Source organism: Procambarus clarkii, chromosome 46 (assembly GCF_040958095.1).
Source record: "Procambarus clarkii isolate CNS0578487 chromosome 46, FALCON_Pclarkii_2.0, whole genome shotgun sequence".
In the NCBI taxonomy this organism is placed as follows: domain Eukaryota; kingdom Metazoa; phylum Arthropoda; class Malacostraca; order Decapoda; family Cambaridae; genus Procambarus; species Procambarus clarkii.
The window spans coordinates 17744362-17760072 of NC_091195.1; the positions used below are offsets into that span (position 1 = coordinate 17744362).

Consider the following 15711-nt stretch of genomic DNA (forward strand, 5'->3'; position numbering starts at 1 on the left):
CAATACGGATGTGTTCATAGTGATTTTCTGGTCACCATTGCACTACAAAAATTCACTTACACTTAATAGAAATAAGACTAGCAGGAAATAACGTCTATTTGAAGCATTAAACTAGCCTAGCGCCAACAATATATGATTTGAATCTTAAAAACACATTTTCCCCACTAAATAATCACAGTAAAACATAGTTTAATCCCTAAAAAAAACAGACTTTATTTCCCCATTATTAAAAACGTCCCAAGTTACTTAAACCAACGTCTATAAGTGTTTTAAAAGTCTTTAATTTAAAAGTACGGTACCCATGGGCGTGGCGACTCAGTGCCGCAGCAGCCGTCGTCGGGGACACATGCTGCTCGCTCCTGTCTCCTCCATCACTCGAGTAATGGGGCATTACGTATCCAGGACCGTCGAGGACCAGCCACCAGACCAACGCCAGAAATGGGTCTCGCTGCACAAAATGGTCCAGTCTTTGGTGAGAAGGAGAATGTTCACGGTGAACATTTGCTGTTCTAGAGGGAAGGTGTCTCGCTACTTTCTAAGGTATCCTGCTACTTTCTAAGATGTCTCACTACTTTCTAAGATGTCTCGCTACTTTCTAAGGTATCTCACTACTTTCTAAGATGTCTCGCTACTTTCTAAGATGTCTCGCTACTTTCTAAGATGTCCTGCTACTTTCTAAGATGTCTCGCTACTTTCTAAGGTATCCTGCTACTTTCTAAGATGTCTCACTACTTTCTAAGATGTCTCGCTACTTTCTAAGGTATCTCACTACTTTCTAAGATGTCTCGCTACTTTCTAAGATGTCTTGCTACTTTCTAAGATGTCCTGCTACTTTCTAAGATGTCTCGCTACTTTCTAAGGTATCTCACTACTTTCTAAGATGTCTCGCTACTTTCTAAGACGTCTCGCTACTCTCTAAGGTATCCTGCTACTTATTAATGACTTAATTACTTCTTGCTGAAGTGTAACTTGCTATTTAGTCAAGATTCTCTAATACTTACTAAAAGTATGTCTTGTAATTTAGTGAAAACTTTTGTATAACTTGCTAAAGTTTCTTGCTATTTAGTAAAGATTTTCTGAACTAGTTACTAAAGTTTCTTGCTATTTAGTAAAGATTTTCTGAACTAGTTACTAAAGTTTCTTGCTATTTAGTAAAGATTTTCTGAACTAGTTACTAAAGTTTCTTGCTATTTAGTAAAGATATTCTGAACAAGTTACTAAAGTTTCTTGCTATTTAGTAAAGATTTTCTGAACTAGTTACTAAAGTTTCTTGCTATTTAGTAAAGATTTTCTGAACTAGTTACTAAAGTTTGTTGCTATTTAGTAAAGTCTTCTGCAGTATTTACTGAAGTCTATTGCTATTTAATAAAAATAAAAATTCTGTACTTGTACAGAAATTACAAGTAAAAAAAACAAAAAAAAACTTGCCCTAGTGTGCTCTGCTATTTAGTAAAACTGTTTTGTGGTGTTTTTTTTAATATTTTATTTCCTTTCTCATTGCATCATATCATCTCAAGATGCTTCTTAAGAGGTGTTGCAAGAGGCATCTGGCCCAGTAGTACGCCTTCTATATATATATATTATATATATATTATATATATATATATATATATATATATTTTATATATATATATGTCGTACCTAGTAGCCAGAACTCACTTCTCAGCCTACTATGCGAGGCCCGATTTGCCTAATAAGCCAAGTTTTCCTGAATTAATATATTTTCTCTATTTTTTTTCTTATGAAATGATAAAGCTACCCATTTCATTATGTATGAGGTCAATTTTTTTTTATTGGAGTTAAAATTAACGTAGATATATGACCGAACCTAACCAACCCTACCTAACCTAACCTAACCTATCTTTATAGGTTAGGTTAGGTTAGGTAGCCGAAAAAGTTAGGTTAGGTTAGGTTAGGTAGGTTAGGTTGTCGAAAAACAATTAATTCATGAAAACTTGGCTTATTATGCAAATCGGGCCTTGCATAGTAGGCTGAGAAGTGAGTTCTGGCTACTAGGTACGACATATATATATATATATATATATATATATATATATATATATATATATATATATATATATACATTTTTTTACTGTCCTCCATGGACAGGATTAGAGATCTGTTAAACATATTATTATGTTGTAGGGGGAAAATAATTTTAGATGTAACCAAAGTTGGGTTATAAATCCAATGTCTGAATACTCTTTTTGTAAAGTCGCTTTAATTATAATTTTATTTTCTATATACTGTATAAATAGTCTTATTAATAGTCTTGGATTAGATGCCAGAATTACTGAACTCTTTGCTAATTCTATGTACTGTATCTTAAGTAATCTTGCTTATAATCCATGTTGATATTCTTCAAGATAAAACGTCTTAATTCTAATCCATGTCGATATTATCCAAGATAAAACAGCTTGATTCAAGTCCACGTCGATATTATCCAAGATAAAACAGCTTGATTCAAGTCCACGTCGATATTATCCAAGATAAATCGTCTTAATTCAAATCCACGTCGATATTATGCAAGATAAATCGTCTTGATTTTAATCCATGGCGATATTATCCAAGATAAATCGTCTTAATTCAAATCCACGTCGATATTATCCAAGATAAATCGTCTTAATTCAAATCCATGGCGATATTATCCAAGATAAATCATCTTGATTTTAATCCACGCCGATATTATCCAAGATAAATCGTCTTAATTATATTACTATGTCTTATATACTCCGAGTATTTGTGTGTATATTCACCTATTTGTGCTTGCAGGGAGTTGAGCTCTGGCTCTTTGGTCCCGCCTCTCCATGTAATTACCTAAGTGTAGTTACAGGATGAGAGCTACGCTCGTGGTGTCCCGTCTTCCCAGCACTCTTTGTCATATAACGCTTTGAAACTACATGTGTATATATGTATGTGTGTGTGTGTGTGGTAAACAGTGTTTCTATATATTCTGCAGCACACAGACTTGCAAGCAACCTTCAGATGCAGCGATCAGAAGTTCCAGAAGGTCGTCTACAAGATTAAGATGTTGAAGAAGGTTCTTAAGAGTGCCATGAAGGACCAGTTGGCACAACCTGGTATTTATTCTCCATTGAAATTTGTTTTTTGTTTGTTTTTATGCAGTTTTTCAGTCGTTATTTGGTTATATTCGGCGGTGGATTTGTCTTACAGGTTTCAGAATTATATTTTTTAGAGGGTTAGATGTTTTTTTTTTTTAAATATGATTTTTTGTTTTTTCTTAGTGGTTTAATTATATTAATTTTTTTTTCTTTTTTTCTTAATGGCTTAATTGTATTGATAAATATTTTTTTTTGTTTTTCTTAATGGTTAAAATTATATTGAAAAGTATTATTTTTATTTTTATTAATGGCTTAATTATATTTAAAAATATTTTTTTTCCTTAATGGCCAAAAAAATGTTGATTTTTTTTTCTTAATGGCTTTAATATATAGAAAAAATATTTGTTTTTTTTTCTTAATGGCTTATTATTTTGATTTTTTTTGTTTTTCTTAATGGCTTATATTTAAAAATATTTTTTTGAAAATGGTTTACTGCTATTCTTTCCTGTTAATGGTGGCCCTGTTACTATGGAAGTTAATGGAATTATCAGGGGGAAAGCGCCAAGCCATTACGACTATATAGCACTGGGAAGGGATCAGGATAAGGATTTGGGATGGGACGGGGTGAAAGGAATGGTGCCTAACCACTTGTAGGGACGGTTGGGGATTGAACCCTTACCTGCATGAAGCGAGACCGTCGCTTTAACAGCCTAAAGTAGTTGGGCTGTTAATAGGGAATAAGTTTAGTCTAGGGATCTTAATTACTTAGCGTGAAAGAACAGGAATTTTAGCCTCAATAAGCCAGAGTTACTTTCAGATCTTGAGTCTTATCCCCCTTAAACATCTCAGGATTTCTTGATCTCCTTAAGATCTCGAGTTAAAGTCTCAAGATATATATAGTGACTTGGATTTCGCATGCATCAATACACCTCCCATTAATATATAATGACTTACTGTAAATATATAGCTCTTGAAATAGCACTCTCTGTAACTAGCTGACATTGTCACTATAAGGTGTGAAGGATAGATGATATTGTTTATGTAATAATCTAAGATGAGGTCTGATAAAGACCTTTTGTGCCCCTCTGTAATGCTTTTTGCTCTACCGCTCACAGGATGGGTATGGGGTGCACAATAAACTAGTAATAAACTGGAGCCGGTCGGCCGAGCGGACAGCACGCTGGACTTGTGATCCCGTGGTCCCGGGTTCGATCCCAGGAGCCGGCGAGAAACAATGGGCAGAGTTTCTTTCACCCTATGCCCCTGTTACCTAGTAGTAAAATAGGTACCTGGGTGTTAGTCAGCTGTCACGGGCTGCTTCCTGGGGGGTGGAGGCCTAGTCGAGGACCGGGCCGCGGGGACACTAAAGCCCCGAAATCATTTCAAGATAGCCTCAGGGGGCAACAAACAAACAAATAAATCAATAAATATTATTGCTCGATCTCAGATGACCTCTGCTACTTAATCTTCCTAAATTTAGCGTCTTTGATAATGTATCTCAGATTGAATCTTATTCATTTTGATCTTCGAGTCATTGTATTGTTGTATTTTATACATCTGAGCTCCTACAAAGAACGTTGTATTTCGCTCGTATGCGTCATATAAGATCAAAAAAAAAAAAATTGTCGTACTGGAATATGGAAATGGCTTCGGAAAATGACGTACTGACCCGTTTTCTGTTTTAGGTCCTCTGGTAGATTAGGATAAGAAAATTGTCGTACTAGGATAAGAAAACTTTAAATGAACAGTTTTCTTAACATTGAGAAACCTAAGGAGGACGGGATGATCAGATGAGGTTTCTTCAAACTTTTTATATATCATATAATTATTTTTTGTTTACATATATATATATATATATCTTGTTTTAGCGAATTTTCTCAATTGATTTCATATATTTTATTGTGCAGTTTGGCCTGATAGAATGTCCAGATTTTTATTTTATTTTACGTAGACTAAATCCTTAAAAATTTTGAGTAGTTTAGTATTTAATCTTAGACATGGGGGGGGGGGGGGGAAGGGGGTTAGTTGCCCCCCCCCCAAAAAAAAAAAATCCCTTGAAAGCATTAGAATAAAATAAAATAAAAATGGATTATTTATTTGCGAATTATGCGTTGATAACTTTTAAAAAAAATGCTATTCATTCTTGGTGACAATGAAAGTTGAATGATACGAAACACGTCGATCTTTTAAATGTATTTTCCTTAATCAGCCAATACGTCTGTAAACGTTTGTAGATTATTAGGATATATTTAATCAATACGTCTGTAAACGTTTGTAGATTATTAGGATATATTTAACCAATACGTCTAAACGTTTGTAGATTATTAGGATATATTTAATCAATACGTCTGTAAACGTTTGTAGATTATTAGGATATATTTAATCAATACGTCTGTAAACGTTTGTAGATTATTAGGATATATTTAACCAATACGTCTAAACGTTTGTAGATTATTAGGATATATTTAATCAATACGTCTGTAAACGTTTGTAGATTATTAGGATATATTTAACCAATACGTCTAAACGTTTGTAGATTATTAGGATATATTTAACCAATACGTTTGTAAACGTTTGTAAATTATTAGGATATATTTAACCAATACGTCTAAACGTTTGTAGATTATTAGGATATATTTAACCAATACGTCTAAACGTTTGTAGATTATTAGGATATATTTAACCAATACGTCTAAACGTTTGTAGATTATTAGGATATATTTAACCAATACGTCTGTAAACGTTTGTAGATTATTAGGATATATTTAATCAATACGTCTGTAAACGTTTGTAGATTATTAGGATATATTTAACCCATACGTCTAAACGTTTGTAGATTATTAGGATATATTTAATCAATACGTCTGTAAACGTTTGTAGATTATTAGGATATATTTAACCAATACGTCTAAACGTTTGTAGATTATTAGGATATATTTAATCAATACGTCTGTAAACGTTTGTAGATTATTAGGATATATTTAACCAATACGTCTAAACGTTTGTAGATTATTAGGATATATTTAACCAATACGTCTGTAAACGTTTGTAAATTATTAGGATATATTTAACCAATACGTCTAAACGTTTGTAGATTATTAGGATATATTTAACCAATACGTCTAAACGTTTGTAGATTATTAGGATATATTTAACCAATACGTCTAAACGTTTGTAGATTATTAGGATATATTCAACCAATACGTCTGAACGTTTTTTAGACAACTAGAAGAGATTCTACAAGTACGTTAGTCAAATTTCAACGTATGCCTAATGGGAGTAAACTTAAAGCCTAAAGATTTGCATATTTTTTCCACTCACATTAGAGCATATTAATTCTTAATTTCAGATTCGTTAGAAGATTTCACCTTTCGCGTCATACGAGCACATGACTCACTTGTAAATGACGTTGTAAATTACTTTGTAAATGACGTTGTAAATTACTTTGTAAATTACTTTGTAAATGACGTTGTAAATTACTTTGTAAATGACGTTGTAAATTACTTTGTAAATTACTTTGTAAATTACTTTGTAAATTACTTTGTAAATTACTTTGTAAATTACTTTGTAAATTACTTTGTAAATTACTTTGTAAATTACTTTGTAAATTACTTTGTAAATGACGTTGTAAATTACTTTGTAAATTACTTTGTAAATTACTTTGTAAATTACTTTGTAAATGACTTTGTAAATTACTTTGTAAATTACTTTGTAAATTACTTTGTAAATTACTTTGTAAATTACTTTGTAAATTACTTTGTAAATGACGTTGTAAATGACGTTGTAAATTACTTTGTAAATTACTTTGTAAATTACTTTGTAAATTACTTTGTAAATTACTTTGTAAATTACTTTGTAAATTACTTTGTAAATTACTTTGTAAATTACTTTGTATCATCTCGTGAGATCAAAAACGTACATAGTTTTCCCTGTACTTTTGGGCTCTCTCTCTGTCTCTGTCTCTCTCTCTCTCTCTCTCTCTCTCTCTCTCTCTCTCTCTCTCTCTCTCTCTCTCTCTCTCTCTCTCTCTCTCTCTCTGTCTCTCTCTCTCTCTCTCTCTCTCTCTCTCTGTCTCTCTCTCTCTCTCTGTCTCTCTCTCTCTCTCTGTCTCTCTCTCTCTCTCTCTCTCTCTCTGTCTCTCTCTCTCTCTCTCTCTCTCTCTCTCTCTCTCTCTCTCTCTCTCTCTCTCTCTCTCTCTCTCTGTCTCTCTCTCTCTCTCTGTCTCTCTCTCTCTCTCTCTCTCTCTCTGTCTCTCTCTCTCTCTCTCTCTCTCTGTCTCTCTCTCTCTCTCTGTCTCTCTCTCTCTCTCTGTCTCTCTCTCTCTCTCTGTCTCTCTCTCTCTCTCTCTCTCTCTCTCTCTCTCTCTCTCTCTCTCTGTCTCTCTCTCTCTCTCTCTCTCTCTCTCTCTCTCTCTGTCTCTCTCTCTCTCTCTGTCTCTCTCTCTCTCTCTGTCTCTCTCTCTCTCTCTCTGTCTCTCTCTCTCTCTCTCTCTCTCTCTGTCTCTCTCTCTCTCTCTGTCTCTCTCTCTCTCTCTGTCTCTCTCTCTCTCTCTGTCTCTCTCTCTCTCTCTCTCTCTCTCTCTCTCTCTCTCTCTCTCTCTCTCTCTCTCTCTCTCTCTCTCTGTCTCTCTCTCTCTCTCTCTCTCTCTCTCTCTCTCTCTCTGTCTCTCTCTCTCTCTCTGTCTCTCTCTCTCTCTCTGTCTCTCTCTCTCTCTCTGTCTCTCTCTCTCTCTCTCTCTCTCTGTCTCTCTCTCTCTCTCTGTCTCTCTCTCTCTCTCTGTCTCTCTCTCTCTCTCTGTCTCTCTCTCTCTCTCTCTCTCTCTCTCTCTCTCTCTCTCTCTCTCTCTCTCTCTCTCTCTCTCTCAAAAATAGTTGGTGTAATACTAATACAATACAGTACATTAAACTGTGTAACTAGTCTATCAGGACTGTAATTTGCTTAGCTAAATATACCTTTTAGGAGGAGAAAGGGGGGGGGAGGGGAGGGAAGTTCAGTTCCTGAGCCCATTATGTACCGCTGTAACCCCTTATCCGGTACCGGCTACAGGATGAGGGTGAAAAGGATCTATTAAGAGAAATGGCCAAGCCATATTACGACTATATAGCACTTGGAAAGGGGTCAGGATAAGGATCTGGGATGGGACGAAGGGAAAGGAATAGTGCCCAACCACTTGTAGACGGTCTGGGGATTGAACCCCGACCTGCATGAAGCGAGACAGTCGCTCTACCGTCTAGTCGAAGTGGTTGGGCCCCTCAGGATGAATATTGGATCATATGTTACATGAACTAAACTCTGGGCCCCACAGGATGAGTTTTGGAGTGAATTACATGAACTTAATCTCTTATTCAACCCTTACAGATGATTTGAAAGCCTTGAAGACAAGGATTACAGAAGAGATATTACGTCTTGAGACGGACACCAACCTTGAGCGTGAGTATAGTTACGAAGGTAGAGAAGATTATGATAAGGAATGGCAGAATTTGTACGACTGTCGTGAAGAAAAGAATGGTGAAGAGCGCATTAATGAGGGTGATGATACTGATGCACACAGCAAGGATAGTGATGATGCACACAGCAAGGATAGTGATGATGCACACAGCAAGGATAGTGATGATGCACACAGCAAGGAGGGTGCTGAACAACACAGCCAGGACAGTGATTTGGAAGAACACGCCAAGAATAGTGACAATAGTGAACACGTATCAATGACTGCCTCGGAGCCCGCTTCAGAAGATAGATCATGCAAACTACAGTAAGTCTATCAACTGAACACTGTATTTTCATACGATTTTGTGTCACAATGATCAAATGAAACTCATGTTTCTGAACTCCCCCCCCCCCCTCGTAGCCTGGTGGATAGCGCGCAGGACTCGTAATTCTGTGGCGCGGGTTCGATTCCCGCACGAGGCAGAAACAAATGGGCAAAGTTTCTTTCACCCTGAATGCCCCTGTTACCTAGCAGTAAATAGGTACCTGGGAGTTAGTCAGCTGTCACAGGCTGCCTCCTGGGCGTGGAGGCCTGGTCGAGGACCGGGCCGCGGGGACACTAAAGCCCCGAAATCATCTCAAGATAACCTCAAGATAACCCCCCCCCCATTTTAGCATAGGCCTATGAAGCAAGGGCGAAAGACAATCCTTGCTTTTAATTCAAATAAAAAAATGCAATCAGTAGGTCTATTGAGTAGGCTTACTGATTGGTGGGGCTGAATTGTTCGAAGAAGCTTAGTGACTGGGGTCTGATGTTTGAGTGGATAGCGCTCGGTGTTCGTAATCCTAAGGTTCCGGGTTCGATCCCCGGCGGAGGGGTGAGCAAATGGACAGATTTTCTCTCACGCTGATGCTCCTGTTCACCTAGCAATAAATAGGTATACCTGGGAGTTAGACAGCTGCTACGGACTGCTTCCTGGGGGTGGAGGCCTGGTCGAGGACCGGGCCGCGGGGACGCTAAGCCCCGAAATTATCTCAAGATAACCTCAAGATAACTTCAAGATAACCTGACCGGAGAAATTTGTATAGGTCTCCACTTTCAGCTTAAGACTATTCCAGTTGAATATAGGAAATAAGTTGTATCTATATCTTAGTTGTATCTGTATCTGTATCTATATGTATCTTAGGCCTATGTTAGGTCATCCTATTTCCACACACACACACACACACACACACACACACACACACACACACACACACACACACACACACACACAGTAGCCTGGTAGCCTGGTGGATAGCGCGCAGGACTCGTAATTCTGTGGCGCGGGTTCGATTCCCGCACGAGGCAAAAACAAATGGGGAAAGTTTCTTTCACTCTGAATGCCCCTGTTACCTAGCAGTAAATAAGTACCTTGGAGTTAGTCAGCTGTCACGGGCTGCTTCCTGGGGTGTGGAGAAGAAAAAATAAAGAAGAAAAAAAAGTAGTTAGTAAACAGTTGATTAACAGTTGAGAGGCGGGCCGAAAGAGCAAAGCTCAACCCCCCGCAAGCACAAATAGGTGAGTACACACACACACACACACACACACACACACACACACACACACACACACACACACACACACACACACACACACACACACACACACACACAGACACACACACACACACACACACACAGTATCTATTCCTGGCCTCAACTCTGTTTATTTTCAGATCCACATACATGCTCAACGATTTACGAGATATGGAATTACTGACAGACGCAGTCCTGCACCTTTCGACCAGCGTCTATCGTGAATACGGCGAACTGGTAGTGGGGAAAGCCACTTTACGAGACAGACTTCGACGCTTACAAATAAGCCTGGAGTACATACGCGCCGCCCGCGCCAAATTCGCCGAGCAAGACGCCAACGCAACGGCTATCATGCGGGATATCCAAGATGCCTTCAAGTATTTCCTGTTCGTCAACATCCTCGATCCTGATTTAAGCTTTTTCCACCGCTTCGTGGCAGTGATTGATCAGCTGCAGGAGGTGGTGGAGTCCAGCGGGGACTTGCCCCAGATGCCACCACCTCAACACCGTAACTTAAGCTTGAGTACTGTCTTAGAACAGGACTTAATCAACTTAAGTAGCGTCAACCCTTCGCTTGTGAATGCCGTGCCGCTACTTAACCTGCTCTTGGAAAGATACTTAATCTTCGTAAGTTATTTAATCTTCGTAAGTTACTTAATCTTCGTAAGTTATTTAATCTTCCTAAGTTACTTAATCATCGTAAGTTACTTAATCTTCCTAAGTTACTTAATCTTCCTAAGTTACTTAATCGTAAGTTACTTCGTAAGTTACTTCGTAAGTTACAGGGAGCTAATCATCGTAAAGTGGCTCTCCTAGGCACTTGCATATTGCTTGTCTGTGAACAAAGCTTTGTGAAATCAACATAGCAGTATTCTTGTTCCACTGTACAAGAATAACCTATACTATCAACGGTATAGGTTAAGTATTGTAAATAAGAAGCAATAAGATGCTTATCTTAACATACTAAGAAGGTTAGGTGAGGTCGGTGTTTTCTATGAAGCTTTTCAGGGTAAACTAAAATATTCACAATCAATTAGTATGTCACATATGCACTTATTAAATAAGCCAATATTGACTATAAGCAAGTGCGAGAACGGGTTGCACATTCATATAAGAACTTAAGAATAAAGGCATTGTAGAAGCCCTATTAACACACATGAAGTAGCTCCTATTTAAACCCAGTCAAATTATTTCACATACACATATGTCTAACCTACGCTTGAAACAATGAAGACTAGATGTTTCCCGGTAATTTGTTCCATAAAGCAGCAATGTGCTATTCCCAAACTCGTATGATATTGATTTTATCATGTAGACTAATTATTTGTGTTGTCTATTCCCTCTAAACCATAGCAAGAAGATGACACAGAATCCGAGATCTCTGGAGGACCCTCAATGATTGTCAAAATAAGCATCAATCTCAATTCCTCTTCGACTTCGAGTGAGTCTGATGATACAGGAAGGGGCGACGCGGACGGCGCTCTGACACTGAGAAAAGGCGCGCAATGGCTGGTCGGCCTTCAGAAGACTCAGTAAGTCTTGCACTTTTAAAAACTCTTGTTTGACAAACTTACTGCCTAGGTAAGGCCAGCCAGTCGGCCGAGCGGACAGCACGCTGGACTTGTGATCCTGTGGTCTTGGGTTCGATCCCAGGCGCCGGCGAGAAACAATGGGTAGAGTTTCTTTCACCCAATGTCCCCCTGTTACCTAGCAGTAAAATAGGTACCTGGGTGTTAGTCAGCTGTCACGGGCTGCTTCCTGGGGGTGGAGGCCTGGTCGAGGACCGGGCCACGGGGACTAAAAAGCCCCGAAATCATCTCAAGATAACCTCAAGATAGGTCTGTTGGTCTTGCCTGTTTGGTACATGTGTGATCTAAGGTAAGGGGCACTTCGGTTCAAAGACAAAGGGCACGTTTGTTCTAAGAGCTAAAATACCTGCTGGAGGCTGTCGACTTCAAGAAGCAGTGTGTCACAGTTCTAGATAAGGAGTCGCTAGGTTTGACCTGTTCCCTGAGGGTCCAAGTGGATGGGTTCCGTGTCTTTCCACAGTCTACATATCCTAGCTTCTCGTCCTCATATCCCTGATTCTAGATCTGTTCCCTATACCGTAGCCTCCCCCTTACACCTTACAAGACTCCCTGCATCCTTATCCTATTCTTCCATTCCCTTCCTTACTAGCTTTACGGTGCAGGCGAGGAGTCACAATAACGTGGTTGAAGTATGTTGACCAGACCACACACTAGAAGGTGAAGGGACGACGACATTTCGGTCCAGGACGGACCGAAACGTCGTCGTCGTCCCTTCACCTTCTAGTGTGTATGGTCTGGTCAACTAGCTTCACGGTCACCGGAATCCGAAGACGAAAATATTTGGAAACACAGTAATAAATGCCATTAATATGAATTTCTTTGAGTAAACTTGGTCTCATCATTGTGTCTTCAGTTCTCCAGTTGACTATAATACTTTTGGTGTCAAAATTTGGTTAGGTTTTGATTCAATATGATAATTGGTGTTAACAAATCACTTTTTATAATGGTTCCTTTTTGTTTACTGTGCTTAGGTATAATTGAACTATTTCTTCCCTTATATTTTCAGAGAGAAACTCTGCTGTTTGCGGGAAGAAATCAAAGAACAAAACTCATTAATGAAGGAATGTTTGCTCTTGAAAACAGAGGAATCTTAAGTAAGACGATCACAATGTTTACACCTGATTACAGACAATTCCTAAGATGATATCAGTGTATACAATTGACAACAGAGGAGCCTTAAGACCATCACATTGTTTACAATAGACAAGAGGAGATTCTTAAGTAAAAAAATTCCATTGCCTGGAAGTAATAGAGAAATATAGGATAAGGGAAGCAGGCATTGCTCGAATATTGGGTGATAATTAGAGTTTATTTTATACCGTAGGAGAAAACCTTTTGGGAAACTTCTTGACAGAACTTAAAGATGTTGAACGTACTTCTTCCCATGTAGTGATCTAGGTTCATTTAGGCCTCAATATTGCCCATTTGTTTGTGTTAATTTCCCCCATTTATTGGGCCTCTACACTGCCCTATTATTTATTAATACTCTTCCCTATATATATACCTCCATATTGCTATCTTTTTCTGCTGATAGTCCCCATCCTTCCCTTTCATGCCTGCAGAATTTACGGATATCTGTTTATATCATTTTGCTATCTTGTGTCAACATATTTTTTGCCTTACTCGTGGATTTTTTGCTCATGAGGATTTTTCATGTTAAAGTTTTGTTAACTGAGTTAACTTCTTATTTATGGCAACTTACAGCATCATAATTTATTTCTATATAAATATATATCTTTTGACAAAAATGTTTCTCATGCCAGATTAAGTTTTTTTTTATTGCCACATATTGTTTCTCATTCCCATTGTGTTTCTGTTTGTGCTTCAGGCCATATTATGTCACAATGTCATATATTTCTCAAGTCATATTATGTGTTTCTAAGTCATATTATGTGTTTCTCAAGTCATATTATGTGTTTCTCAAGTCATATTATGTGTTTCTCAAGTCATATTATGTGTTTCTCAAGTCATATTATGTGTTTCTCAAGTCATATTATGTGTTTCTAAGTCATATTATGTGTTTCTCAAGTCATATTATGTGTTTCTAAGTCATATTATGTGTTTCTCAAGTCATATTATGTGTTTCTCAAGTCATATTATGTGTTTCTAAGTCATATTATGTGTTTCTCAAGTCATATTATGTGTTTCTCAAGTCATATTATGTGTTTCTCAAGTCATATTATGTGTTTCTAAGTCATATTATGTGTTTCTAAGTCATATCATGTGTTTCTAAGTCATATTATGTGTTTCTAAGTCATATTATGTGTTTCTAAGTCATATTATGTGTTTCTAAGTCATATTATGTGTTTCTAAGTCATATTATGTGTTTCTAAGTCATATTATGTGTTTCTAAGTCATATTATGTGTTTCTAAGTCATATTATGTGTTTCTAAGTCATATTATGTGTTTCTAAGTCATATTATGTGTTTCTAAGTCATATTATGTGTTTCTAAGTCATATTATGTGTTTCTAAGTCATATTATGTGTTTCTAAGTCATATTATGTGTTTCCAAGTCATATTATGTGTTTCTAAGTCATATCATGTGTTTCTCAACCCATATCATGTCTGACATACCACAATATGTTTCTCATGTCATATTGCCATATGTATATGACTTGACTAATAGGAAGTCATATGTTTCTCTTGCCATATGTATATGACTCAGATATATATATATAATTTAGTATACAGTAATGTGAACGGAAGGCATTATAAAGGAATTTGTAATATATAACTTTTCCTAGCAGTATATTTTACTCATGTTGATCTACTGTTGTGTAAATACTGAGGATTTTATTTATAGTGTGAAAACTCTTGTTTCAAAACAATGTAAACCTTTTTTTTTTTTTAAATTCTTTTCCATAAAGGTGCATATTTTTTTAAATATATTCTAGTGCTATGTGGATAAGATTTATATTTGGATTTGTAAGGATTACATGAGATTAAATTTCAATGGAAAATCCTAAAACGAATCTGGTGAGGTTGAGATGTTAATAAAATTGTTGTACTGTTTTTTGATCTGAGATGTTTTAGTGATGATTACGGGGGATGCTAGTGAAGATGAGGCTACTGGAGAGATGTGAAGATGCTGGTGTTTGAATGGCAGGTGTGTGGTAATGACTGGGTAGAATGGTAGGTGTGTGGTGACGACTGGGTAGAATAGTAGGTGTGTGGTGGTGACTCTGGGTAGAATGGTAGGTGTGTGGTGATGACTGGGTAGAATAGTAGGTGTGTGGTGATGACTGGGTAGAATGGTAGGTGTGTGGTGGTGACTGGGTAGAATAGTAGGTGTGTGGTGGTGACTGGGTAGAATAGTAGGTGTGTGGTGGTGACTCTGGGTAGAATGGTAGGTGTGTGGTGATGACTCTGGGTAGAATGGTAGGTGTGTGGTGATGACTGGGTAGAATAGTAGGTGTGTGGTGATGACTGGGTAGAATAGTAGGTGTGTGGTGGTGACTCTGGGTAGAATGGTAGGTGTGTGGTAATGACTGGGTAGAATGGTAGGTGTGTGGTGATGACTGGGTAGAATAGTAGATTGGTGGTGATGACTGGGTAGAATGATAGGATTGTGGTGATGACTGGGTAGAATGATAGGATTGTGGTGGTGACTGGGTAGAATAGTAGATTGGTGGTGATGACTGGGTAGAATAGTAGATTGGTGGTGATGACTGGGTAGAATAGTAGATTGGTAGTGGTGACTGGGGTAGAATCCAAAATACCAAATGAGGGAATTATAACATTAATTGTTGCTAATATATTATAAATATTAGAACATATTTTATAACTACGATTTTGTCAATAATTATTTTGAAATATAAATTATAACTCTAAGATTGTTCATATATCAGCCCCGTTGGACGGCCCGATATGAAATAGGAAAACAAGATTGACACATACTGTCTATTGGTATATGTATGTATGTATATATATATATATATATATATATATATATATATATATATATATATATATATATATATATATATATATATATATATATATATATATATATATATATATATATATATATATGCGGAAAATCCACAGAGAAATA

General features: G+C 37.1%; 1 protein-coding gene across 1 annotated transcript; it reads left to right on the forward strand.

Moving 5' to 3' along the window:
* Positions 1-301: 301 nt before the first annotated feature.
* LOC123770630 (uncharacterized) lies at positions 302-15488 on the forward strand. Its single transcript, XM_045762671.2, has 6 exons — positions 302-472; positions 2960-3080; positions 8421-8814; positions 10208-10694; positions 11421-11599; positions 12663-15488. The coding sequence occupies exons 1-6, from the start codon at positions 302-304 to the stop codon at positions 12748-12750; spliced, it is 1440 nt and encodes a 479-aa protein (XP_045618627.2). The 3' UTR covers positions 12751-15488.
* Positions 15489-15711: the final 223 nt, after the last annotated feature.